At 45.1% G+C, this 12566-nt stretch overlaps 2 protein-coding genes and 1 long non-coding RNA gene across 7 annotated transcripts in view; 1 reads left to right on the top strand and 2 right to left on the bottom strand.

Annotated features, from left to right (window-relative positions):
- LOC139533491 (uncharacterized) overlaps window positions 1–12566 on the bottom strand; it is a 254324-nt gene that overhangs the window by 46446 nt on the left and 195312 nt on the right. The window lies entirely within an intron of this gene.
- The window catches only part of LOC139533493 (uncharacterized), a 254354-nt gene that overhangs the window by 45907 nt on the left and 195881 nt on the right, over window positions 1–12566 (top strand). The gene's annotated exons all lie outside the window — the stretch shown is intronic.
- dusp16 (dual specificity phosphatase 16) overlaps window positions 1–12566 on the bottom strand; it is a 118857-nt gene that overhangs the window by 44516 nt on the left and 61775 nt on the right. For both annotated transcript variants that reach the window (XM_071331547.1, XM_071331548.1), the window contains exon 3: window positions 1451–1589. In XM_071331547.1, coding sequence (XP_071187648.1) covers window positions 1451–1589 — 139 coding nt within the window. The remainder of the gene's footprint in view (window positions 1–1450; window positions 1590–12566) is intronic.

A 12566-nucleotide genomic window follows, 5' to 3' on the forward strand; every position in this document is an offset into this window, starting at 1 on the left:
CCTCATTAAACCCATTCACATCCTCATTAACCCATTCACATCCTCATTTAACCCATTCACGTCCTCATTTAACCCATTCACGTCCTCATTAAACCCATTCACGTCCTCATTTAACTCCTTCACGTCCTCATTAAACCCATTCACGTCCTCATTTAACTCATTCACGTCCTCATTAACCCATTCACGTCCTCATTTAACCCATTCACGTCCTCATTTAACCCATTCACATCCTCATTTAACCCATTCACGTCCTCATTTAACTCATTCACGTCCTCATTAACCCATTCACGTCCTCATTTAACCCATTCACGTCCTCATTTAACCCATTCACATCCTCATTTAACCCATTCACGTCCTCATTTAACCCATTCACATCCTCATTTAACCCATTCACGTCCTCATTTAACCCATTCACATCCTCATTTAACCCATTCACGTCCTCAATTAACTCATTCAGTTCCTCATTAAACCCATTCACGTCCTCATTAACCCATTCACGTCCTCATTAACCCATTCACGTCCTCATTTAACCCATTCACGTCCTCATTAAACCCATTCACGTCCTCATTAAACTCATTCAACCCATTCACGTTCTCATTTAACCCATTCACGTCCTCATTTAACTCATTCACATCCACATTTTCAGTTAGCTGTCCTTTCACCAGCAGCCATTTTCAGTTAGCTGTCCTATCACCAGCAGCCATTTTCAGTTAGCTGTCCTATCACCAGCAGCCATTTTCAGTTAGCTGTCCTTTCACCAGCAGCCATTTTCATTTAGCTGTCCTATCACCAGCAGCCATTTTCAGTTAGCTGTCCTATCACCAGCAGCCATTTTCAGTTAGCTGTCCTATCACCAGCAACCATTTTCAGTTAGCTGTCCTATCACCAGCAGCCATTTTCAGTTAGCTGTCCTTTCACCAGCAACCATTTTCAGTTAGCTGTCCTATCACCACCTCACTGGCCAGTGATGAATGAGTGAATGAGTAAGTGTGAGTGATGTTGTGAGTGATGTGTGAGTGATGTGTGAGTGATGTTGTGAGTGATGTGTGAAAGGATGAAGGAAGGTAGCTGAATGTCCAGCATGTCATCAGCCTAGTTCTAGCAGCTGATAGGAGAAGGGAGGGGGAGGGAGGAGGGAAAGAGAGGAAGGGGAGAGAGAGAGAGGCAGTGAGGAGGGTGGGGAGGGTGAGGAGGAGGGAAAGAGAGGAAGGGGAGAGAGAGAGAGGCAGTGAGGAGAGGGAGGGGCTGGAGGGGGAGGGAGGAGGGGAAGAGAGGAAGGAGAGAGAGAGAGAGGCAGTGAGGAGGGGGAGGAGGAGGGAAAGAGAGGAAGGGGAGAGAGAGAGAGGCAGTGAAGAGGATGACGGGCTGGAGGGGGAGGGAGGAGGGAAAGAGAGGAAGGGGAGAGAGAGAGGCAGTGAGGAGGATGACGGGCTGAGTGGGTGTGTCTAACCTGAGAGCAGGTGTACGGAAGGGAAGCTCCTCTCCAGCTTGGCCAATAGGACGGTAAGGAAGGCCTCCGAGGGAAGGGTCAAGGGGTCAGATGAACTCTGGTCATACACCACCACCTCCTGACCGCCCACTAGCTCCAACTAGGAGAAGAAGAGAGGGGGGGAGAGGAAGGGTTAACAGACACATTCAGAGAGAGACAGGAGGAGGAGGAGGAGGAGGAGGAGGAGGAGGAGTTAACAGAAACATTCAGAGAGAAAGGAGGAGGAGGAGGAGGAGGAGGAGGAGGAGGAAGAGTTAACAGAAACATTTAGAGAGAGAGGAGGAGGAGGAGGAAGAGTTAACAGAAACATTCAGAGAGAGAGAGAGGAGGAGGAGGAGGAGGAGGAAGAGTTAACAGAAACATTCAGAGAGAGAGGAGGAGGAGGAGGAGGAAGAGTTAACAGAAACATTCAGAGAGAGAGAGAGGAGGAGGAGGAGGAGGAGGAAGAGTTAACAGAAACATTCAGAGAGCGAGAGAGGAGGAGGAGGAGGAAGAGTTAACAGAAACATTTAGAGAGAGAGAGGAAGAGGAGGAGGAAGAGTTAACAGAAACATTCAGAGAGCGAGAGGAAGAGTTACTCAAACAGTCTTGTAATCTAAAACAAAAAAACGCACACTTACAATCAGCAATCATTGATTATGTATGGTCTGATCACTACAGTGGGGCAAAAAGTATTTAGTCAGCCACCAATTGTGCAAGTTCTCCCACTTAAAAAGATGAGAGAGGCCTGTAATTTTCATCATAGGTACACTTCAACTATGACAGACAAAATGAGACAAAATAAATCCAGAAAATCACATTGTAGGATTTTTTATGAATTTATTTGCAAATTATGGTGGAAAATATTCATTCTCCCTCTGAAACACACCATCATGAAAAAACATACATGATATGTCATGTATAACTGGTTGGAGACGTGGTACCAGTCAGGGTGATATGTCATGTATAACTGGTTGGAGACGTGGTACCAGTCAGGTTGATACGTCATGTATAACTGGTTGGAGACGTGGTACCAGTCAGGTTGATATGTCATGTATAACTGGTTGGAGACGTGGTACCAGTCAGGTTGATATGTCATGTATAACTGGTTGGAGACGTGGTACCAGTCAGGTTGATATGTCATGTATAACTGGTTGGAGACGTGGTACCAGTCAGGTTGATATGTCATGTATAACTGGTTGGAGACGTGGTACCAGTCAGGGTGATATGTCATGTATAACTGGTTGGAGACGTGGTACCAGTCAGGTTGATATGTCATGTATAACTGGTTGGAGACGTGGTACCAGTCAGGTTGATATGTCATGTATAACTGGTTGGAGACGTGGTACCAGTCAGGTTGATATGTCATGTATAACTGGTTGGAGACGTGGTACCAGTCAGGTTGATATGTCATGTATAACTGGTTGGAGACGTGGTACCAGTCAGGTTGATATGTCATGTATAACTGGTTGGAGACGTGGTACCAGTCAGGTTGATATGTCATGTATAACTGGTTGGAGACGTGGTACCAGTCAGGGTGATATGTCATGTATAACTGGTTGGAGACGTGGTACCAGTCAGGGTGATATGTCATGTATAACTGGTTGGAGACGTGGTACCAGTCAGGGTGATATGTCATGTATAACTGGTTGGAGACGTGGTACCAGTCAGGTTGATATGTCATGTATAACTGGTTGGAGACGTGGTACCAGTCAGGTTGATATGTCATGTATAACTGGTTGGAGACGTGGTACCAGTCAGGGTGATATGTCATGTATAACTGGTTGGAGACGTGGTACCAGTCAGGGTGATATGTCATGTATAACTGGTTGGAGACGTGGTACCAGTCAGGTTGATATGTCATGTATAACTGGTTGGTGACGTGGTACCAGTCAGGGTGATATGTCATGTATAACTGGTTGGTGACGTGGTACCAGTCAGGTTGATATGTCATGTATAACTGGTTGGAGACGTGGTACCAGTCAGGTTGATATGTCATGTATAACTGGTTGGAGACGTGGTACCAGTCAGGGTGATATGTCATGTATAACTGGTTGGAGACGTGGTACCAGTCAGGGTGATATGTCATGTATAACTGGTTGGAGACGTGGTACCAGTGAGGTTGATATGTCATGTATAACTGGTTGGAGACGTGGTACCAGTCAGGTTGATATGTCATGTATAACTGGTTGGAGACGTGGTACCAGTCAGGTTGATATGTCATGTATAACTGGTTGGAGACGTGGTACCAGTCAGGTTGATATGTCATGTATAACTGGTTGGAGACGTGGTACCAGTCAGGTTGATATGTCATGTATAACTGGTTGGAGACGTGGTACCAGTCAGGTTGATATGTCACGTATAACTGGTTGGAGACGTGGTCCCAGTCAGGTTGATATGTCACGTATAACTGGTTGGAGACGTGGTACCAGTCAGGGTGATATGTCATGTATAACTGGTTGGTGACGTGGTACCAGTCAGGTTGATATGTCATGTATAACTGGTTGGTGACGTGGTACCAGTCAGGGTGATATGTCATGTATAACTGGTTGGAGACGTGGTACCAGTCAGGTTGATATGTCATGTATAACTGGTTGGTGACGTGGTACCAGTCAGGTTGATATGTCATGTATAACTGGTTGGAGACGTGGTACCAGTCAGGTTGATATGTCATGTATAACTGGTTGGAGACGTGGTACCAGTCAGGTTGATATGTCATGTATAACTGGTTGGTGACGTGGTACCAGTCAGGTTGATATGTCATGTATAACTGGTTGGAGACGTGGTACCAGTCAGGTTGATATGTCATGTATAACTGGTTGGAGACGTGGTACCAGTCAGGTTGATATGTCATGTATAACTGGTTGGAGACGTGGTACCAGTCAGGTTGATATGTCATGTATAACTGGTTGGAGACGTGGTACCAGTCAGGTTGATATGTCATGTATAACTGGTTGGAGACGTGGTACCAGTCAGGTTGATATGTCATGTATAACTGGTTGGTGACGTGGTACCAGTCAGGTTGATATGTCATGTATAACTGGTTGGTGACGTGGTACCAGTCAGGTTGATATGTCATGTATAACTGGTTGGAGACGTGGTACCAGTCAGGTTGATATGTCATGTATAACTGGTTGGAGACGTGGTACCAGTCAGGTTGATATGTCATGTATAACTGGTTGGAGACGTGGTACCAGTCAGGTTGATATGTCATGTATAACTGGTTGGAGACGTGGTACCAGTCAGGTTGATATGTCATGTATAACTGGTTGGAGACGTGGTACCAGTCAGGTTGATAGGTCATGTATAACTGGTTGGAGACGTGGTACCAGTCAGGTTGATATGTCATGTATAACTGGTTGGAGACGTGGTACCAGTCAGGTTGATATGTCATGTATAACTGGTTGGAGACGTGGTACCAGTCAGGTTGATATGTCATGTATAACTGGTTGGTGACGTGGTACCAGTCAGGTTGATATGTCATGTATAACTGGTTGGAGACGTGGTACCAGTCAGGTTGATATGTCATGTATAACTGGTTGGAGACGTGGTACCAGTCAGGTTGATATGTCATGTATAACTGGTTGGAGACGTGGTACCAGTCAGGTTGATACGTCATGTATAACTGGTTGGAGACGTGGTACCAGTCAGGTTGATATGTCATGTATAACTGGTTGGAGACGTGGTACCAGTCAGGTTGATACGTCATGTATAACTGGTTGGAGACGTGGTACCAGTCAGGTTGATACGTCATGTATAACTGGTTGGAGACGTGGTACCAGTCAGGTTGATACGTCATGTATAACTGGTTGGAGACGTGGTACCAGTCAGGTTGATATGTCATGTATAACTGGTTGGAGACGTGGTACCAGTCAGGTTGATATGTCATGTATAACTGGTTGGAGACGTGGTACCAGTCAGGTTGATATGTCATGTATAACTGGTTGGAGACGTGGTACCAGTCAGGTTGATATGTCATGTATAACTGGTTGGGGACGTGGTACCAGTCAGGTTGATATGTCATGTATAACTGGTAGGGGACGTGGTACCAGTCAGGTTGATATGTCATGTATAACTGGTTGGAGACGTGGTACCAGTCAGGTTGATATGTCATGTATAACTGGTTGGAGACGTGGTACCAGTCAGGTTGATATGTCATGTATAACTGGTTGGAGACGTGGTACCAGTCAGGTTGATATGTCATGTATAACTGGTAGGAGACGTGGTACCAGTCAGGTTGATATGTCATGTATAACTGGTTGGAGACGTGGTACCAGTCAGGTTGATATGTCATGTATAACTGGTTGGAGACGTGGTACCAGTCAGGTTGATATGTCATGTATAACTGGTCGGAGACGTGGTACCAGTCAGGTTGATATGTCATGTATAACTGGTTGGAGACGTGGTACCAGTCAGGTTGATATGTCATGTATAACTGGTTGGAGACGTGGTACCAGTCAGGTTGATATGTCATGTATAACTGGTTGGAGACGTGGTACCAGTCAGGTTGATATGTCATGTATAACTGGTTGGTGACTTGGTACCAGTCAGGTTGATATGTCATGTATAACTGGTTGGAGACGTGGTACCAGTCAGGTTGATATGTCATGTATAACTGGTTGGAGACGTGGTACCAGTGAGGTTGATATGTCATGTATAACTGGTTGGAGACGTGGTACCAGTCAGGTTGATATGTCATGTATAACTGGTTGGAGACGTGGTACCAGTCAGGTTGATATGTCATGTATAACTGGTTGGAGACGTGGTACCAGTCAGGTTGATATGTCATGTATAACTGGTTGGAGACGTGGTACCAGTCAGGTTGATATGTCATGTATAACTGGTTGGAGACGTGGTACCAGTCAGGTTGATATGTCACGTATAACTGGTTGGAGACGTGGTCCCAGTCAGGTTGATATGTCACGTATAACTGGTTGGAGACGTGGTACCAGTCAGGGTGATATGTCATGTATAACTGGTTGGTGACGTGGTACCAGTCAGGTTGATATGTCATGTATAACTGGTTGGTGACGTGGTACCAGTCAGGTTGATATGTCACGTATAACTGGTTGGAGACGTGGTACCAGTCAGGTTGATATGTCACGTATAACTGGTTGCAGACGTGGTACCAGTCAGGTTGATACGTCACGTATAACTGGTTGGAGACGTGGTACCAGTCAGGTTGATATGTCATGTATAACTGGTTGGTGACGTGGTACCAGTCAGGTTGATATGTCATGTATAACTGGTTGGAGACGTGGTACCAGTCAGGTTGATATGTCATGTATAACTGGTTGGAGACGTGGTACCAGTCAGGTTGATATGTCATGTATAACTGGTTGGAGACGTGGTACCAGTCAGGTTGATATGTCATGTATAACTGGTTGGAGACGTGGTACCAGTCAGGTTGATATGTCACGTATAACTGGTTGGAGACGTGGTACCAGTCAGGTTGATATGTCACGTATAACTGGTTGGTGACGTGGTACCAGTCAGGTTGATATGTCATGTATAACTGGTTGGAGACGTGGTACCAGTCAGGTTGATATGTCATGTATAACTGGTTGGTGACGTGGTACCAGTCAGGTTGATATGTCATATATAACTGGTTGGAGACGTGGTACCAGTCAGGTTGATATGTCACGTATAACTGGTTGGAGACGTGGTACCAGTCAGGTTGATATGTCACGTATAACTGGTTGGAGACGTGGTACCAGTCAGGTTGATATGTCACGTATAACTGGTTGGTGACGTGGTACCAGTCAGGTTGATATGTCATGTATAACTGGTTGGAGACGTGGTACCAGTCAGGTTGATATGTCATGTATAACTGGTTGGAGACGTGGTACAAGTCAGGTTGATATGTCATGTATAACTGGTTGGAGACGTGGTACATGTCAGGTTGATATGTCATGTATAACTGGTTGGAGACGTGGTACCAGTCAGGTTGATATGTCATGTATAACTGGTTGGAGACGTGGTACCAGTCAGGTTGATATGTCATGTATAACTGGTTGGAGACGTGGTACCAGTCAGGTTGATATGTCATGTATAACTGGTTGGAGACGTGGTACCAGTCAGGTTGATATGTCATGTATAACTGGTTGGAGACGTGGTACCAGTCAGGTTGATATGTCATGTATAACTGGTTGGAGACGTGGTACCAGTCAGGTTGATATGTCATGTATAACTGGTTGGAGACGTGGTACCAGTCAGGTTGATATGTCATGTATAACTGGTTGGAGACGTGGTACCAGTCAGGTTGATATGTCATGTATAACTGGTTGGAGACGTGGTACCAGTCAGGTTGATATGTCATGTATAACTGGTTGGAGACGTGGTACCAGTCAGGTTGATATGTCATGTATAACTGGTTGGAGACGTGGTACCAGTCAGGTTGATATGTCATGTATAACTGGTTGGAGACGTGGTACCAGTCAGGTTGATATGTCATGTATAACTGGTTGGAGACGTGGTACCAGTCAGGTTGATATGTCATGTATAACTGGTTGGAGACGTGGTACCAGTCAGGTTGATATGTCATGTATAACTGGTTGGAGACGTGGTACCAGTCAGGTTGATATGTAATGTATAACTGGTTGGAGACTTGGTACCAGTCAGGTTGATATGTCATGTATAACTGGTTGGAGAAGTGGTACCAGTCAGGTTGATATGTCATGTATAACTGGTTGGAGACGTGGTACCAGTCAGGTTGATATGTCATGTATAACTGGTTGGTGACGTGGTACCAGTCAGGTTGGTATGTCATGTATAACTGGTTGGAGACGTGGTACCAGTCAGGTTGATATGTCATGTATAACTGGTTGGAGACGTGGTACCAGTCAGGTTGATATGTCATGTATAACTGGTTGGAGACGTGGTACCAGTCAGGTTGATATGTCACGTATAACTGGTTGGAGACGTGGTACCAGTCAGGTTGATATGTCACGTATAACTGGTTGGTGACGTGGTACCAGTCAGGTTGATATGTCACGTATAACTGGTTGGAGACGTGGTACCAGTCAGGTTGATATGTCACGTATAACTGGTTGGAGACGTGGTACCAGTCAGGTTGATATGTCACGTATAACTGGTTGGTGACGTGGTACCAGTCAGGTTGATATGTCATGTATAACTGGTTGGAGACGTGGTACCAGTCAGGTTGATATGTCATGTATAACTGGTTGGAGACGTGGTACAAGTCAGGTTGATATGTCATGTATAACTGGTTGGAGACGTGGTACAAGTCAGGTTGATATGTCATGTATAACTGGTTGGAGACGTGGTACCAGTCAGGTTGATATGTCATGTATAACTGGTTGGAGACGTGGTACCAGTCAGGTTGATATGTCATGTATAACTGGTTGGAGACGTGGTACCAGTCAGGTTGATATGTCATGTATAACTGGTTGGAGACGTGGTACCAGTCAGATTGATATGTCATGTATAACTGGTTGGAGACGTGGTACCAGTCAGGTTGATATGTCATGTATAACTGGTTGGAGACGTGGTACCAGTCAGGTTGATATGTCATGTATAACTGGTTGGAGACGTGGTACCAGTCAGGTTGATATGTCATGTATAACTGGTTGGAGACGTGGTACCAGTCAGGTTGATATGTCATGTATAACTGGTTGGAGACGTGGTACCAGTCAGGTTGATATGTCATGTATAACTGGTTGGTGACGTGGTACTAGTCAGGTTGGTATGTCATGTATAACTGGTTGGAGACGTGGTACCAGTCAGGTTGATATGTCATGTATAACTGGTTGGAGACGTGGTACCAGTCAGGTTGATATGTCATGTATAACTGGTTGGAGACGTGGTACCAGTCAGGTTGATATGTCATGTATAACTGGTTGGAGACGTGGTACCAGTCAGGTTGATATGTCATGTATAACTGGTTGGAGACGTGGTACCAGTCAGGTTGATATGTCATGTATAACTGGTTGGAGACGTGGTACCAGTCAGGTTGATATGTCATGTATAACTGGTTGGAGACGTGGTACGAGTCAGGTTGATATGTCATGTATAACTGGTTGGAGACGTGGTACGAGTCAGGTTGATATGTCATGTATAACTGGTTGGAGACGTGGTACCAGTCAGGTTGATATGTCATGTATAACTGGTTGGAGACGTGGTACCAGTCAGGTTGATATGTCATGTATAACTGGTTGGAGACGTGGTACCAGTCAGGTTGATATGTCATGTATAACTGGTTGGAGACGTGGTACCAGTCAGGTTGATATGTCATGTATAACTGGTTGGAGACGTGGTACCAGTCAGGTTGATATGTCATGTATAACTGGTTGGAGACGTGGTACCAGTCAGGTTGATATGTCATGTATAACTGGTTGGAGACGTGGTACCAGTCAGGTTGATATGTCATGTATAACTGGTTGGAGACGTGGTACCAGTCAGGGTGATATGTCATGTATAACTGGTTGGAGACGTGGTACCAGTCAGGGTGATATGTCATGTATAACTGGTTGGAGACGTGGTACCAGTCAGGTTGATATGTCATGTATAACTGGTTGGAGACGTGGTACCAGTCAGGTTGATATGTCATGTATAACTGGTTGGAGACGTGGTACCAGTCAGGTTGATATGTCATGTATAACTGGTTGGAGACGTGGTACCAGTCAGGTTGATATGTCATGTATAACTGGTTGGAGACGTGGTACCAGTCAGGTTGATATGTCATGTATAACTGGTTGGAGACGTGGTACCAGTCAGGTTGATATGTCATGTATAACTGGTTGGAGACGTGGTACCAGTCAGGTTGATATGTCATGTATAACTGGTTGGAGACGTGGTACCAGTCAGGTTGATATGTCATGTATAACTGGTTGGAGACGTGGTACCAGTCAGGTTGATATGTCATGTATAACTGGTTGGAGACGTGGTACCAGTCAGGTTGATATGTCATGTATAACTGGTTGGAGACGTGGTACCAGTCAGGTTGATATGTCATGTATAACTGGTTGGAGACTTGGTACCAGTCAGGTTGATATGTCATGTATAACTGGTTGGAGAAGTGGTACCAGTCAGGTTGATATGTCATGTATAACTGGTTGGAGACGTGGTACCAGTCAGGTTGATATGTCATGTATAACTGGTTGGTGACGTGGTACCAGTCAGGTTGGTATGTCATGTATAACTGGTTGGAGACGTGGTACCAGTCAGGTTGATATGTCATGTATAACTGGTTGGAGACGTGGTACCAGTCAGGTTGATATGTCATGTATAACTGGTTGGAGACGTGGTACCAGTCAGGTTGATATGTCACGTATAACTGGTTGGAGACGTGGTACCAGTCAGGTTGATATGTCACGTATAACTGGTTGGTGACGTGGTACCAGTCAGGTTGATATGTCACGTATAACTGGTTGGAGACGTGGTACCAGTCAGGTTGATATGTCACGTATAACTGGTTGGAGACGTGGTACCAGTCAGGTTGATATGTCACGTATAACTGGTTGGTGACGTGGTACCAGTCAGGTTGATATGTCATGTATAACTGGTTGGAGACGTGGTACCAGTCAGGTTGATATGTCATGTATAACTGGTTGGAGACGTGGTACAAGTCAGGTTGATATGTCATGTATAACTGGTTGGAGACGTGGTACAAGTCAGGTTGATATGTCATGTATAACTGGTTGGAGACGTGGTACCAGTCAGGTTGATATGTCATGTATAACTGGTTGGAGACGTGGTACCAGTCAGGTTGATATGTCATGTATAACTGGTTGGAGACGTGGTACCAGTCAGGTTGATATGTCATGTATAACTGGTTGGAGACGTGGTACCAGTCAGATTGATATGTCATGTATAACTGGTTGGAGACGTGGTACCAGTCAGGTTGATATGTCATGTATAACTGGTTGGAGACGTGGTACCAGTCAGGTTGATATGTCATGTATAACTGGTTGGAGACGTGGTACCAGTCAGGTTGATATGTCATGTATAACTGGTTGGAGACGTGGTACCAGTCAGGTTGATATGTCATGTATAACTGGTTGGAGACGTGGTACCAGTCAGGTTGATATGTCATGTATAACTGGTTGGAGACGTGGTACCAGTCAGGTTGATATGTCATGTATAACTGGTTGGAGACGTGGTACGAGTCAGGTTGATATGTCATGTATAACTGGTTGGAGACGTGGTACGAGTCAGGTTGATATGTCATGTATAACTGGTAGGAGACGTGGTACCAGTCAGGTTGATATGTCATGTATAACTGGTTGGAGACGTGGTACCAGTCAGGTTGATATGTCATGTATAACTGGTTGGAGACGTGGTACCAGTCAGGTTGATATGTCATGTATAACTGGTTGGAGACGTGGTACCAGTCAGGTTGATATGTCATGTATAACTGGTTGGAGACGTGGTACCAGTCAGGTTGATATGTCATGTATAACTGGTTGGAGACGTGGTACCAGTCAGGTTGATATGTCATGTATAACTGGTTGGAGACGTGGTACCAGTCAGGTTGATATGTCATGTATAACTGGTTGGAGACGTGGTACCAGTCAGGGTGATATGTCATGTATAACTGGTTGGAGACGTGGTACCAGTCAGGGTGATATGTCATGTATAACTGGTTGGAGACGTGGTACCAGTCAGGTTGATATGTCATGTATAACTGGTTGGAGACGTGGTACCAGTCAGGGTGATATGTCATGTATAACTGGTTGGAGACGTGGTACCAGTCAGGTTGATATGTCATGTATAACTGGTTGGAGACGTGGTACCAGTCAGGTTGATATGTCATGTATAACTGGTTGGAGACGTGGTACCAGTCAGGGTGATATGTCATGTATAACTGGTTGGTGACGTGGTACCAGTCAGGTTGATATGTCATGTATAACTGGTTGGAGACGTGGTACCAGTCAGGTTGATATGTCATGTATAACTGGTTGGAGACGTGGTACCAGTCAGGTTGATATGTCATGTATAACTGGTTGGAGACGTGGTACCAGTCAGGTTGATATGTCATGTATAACTGGTTGGAGACGTGGTACCAGTCAGGTTGATATGTCATGTATAACTGGTTGGAGACGTGGTACCAGTCAGGTTGATATGTCATGTATAACTG

Source organism: Salvelinus alpinus, chromosome 11, assembly GCF_045679555.1.
Source record: "Salvelinus alpinus chromosome 11, SLU_Salpinus.1, whole genome shotgun sequence".
In the NCBI taxonomy this organism is placed as follows: domain Eukaryota; kingdom Metazoa; phylum Chordata; class Actinopteri; order Salmoniformes; family Salmonidae; genus Salvelinus; species Salvelinus alpinus.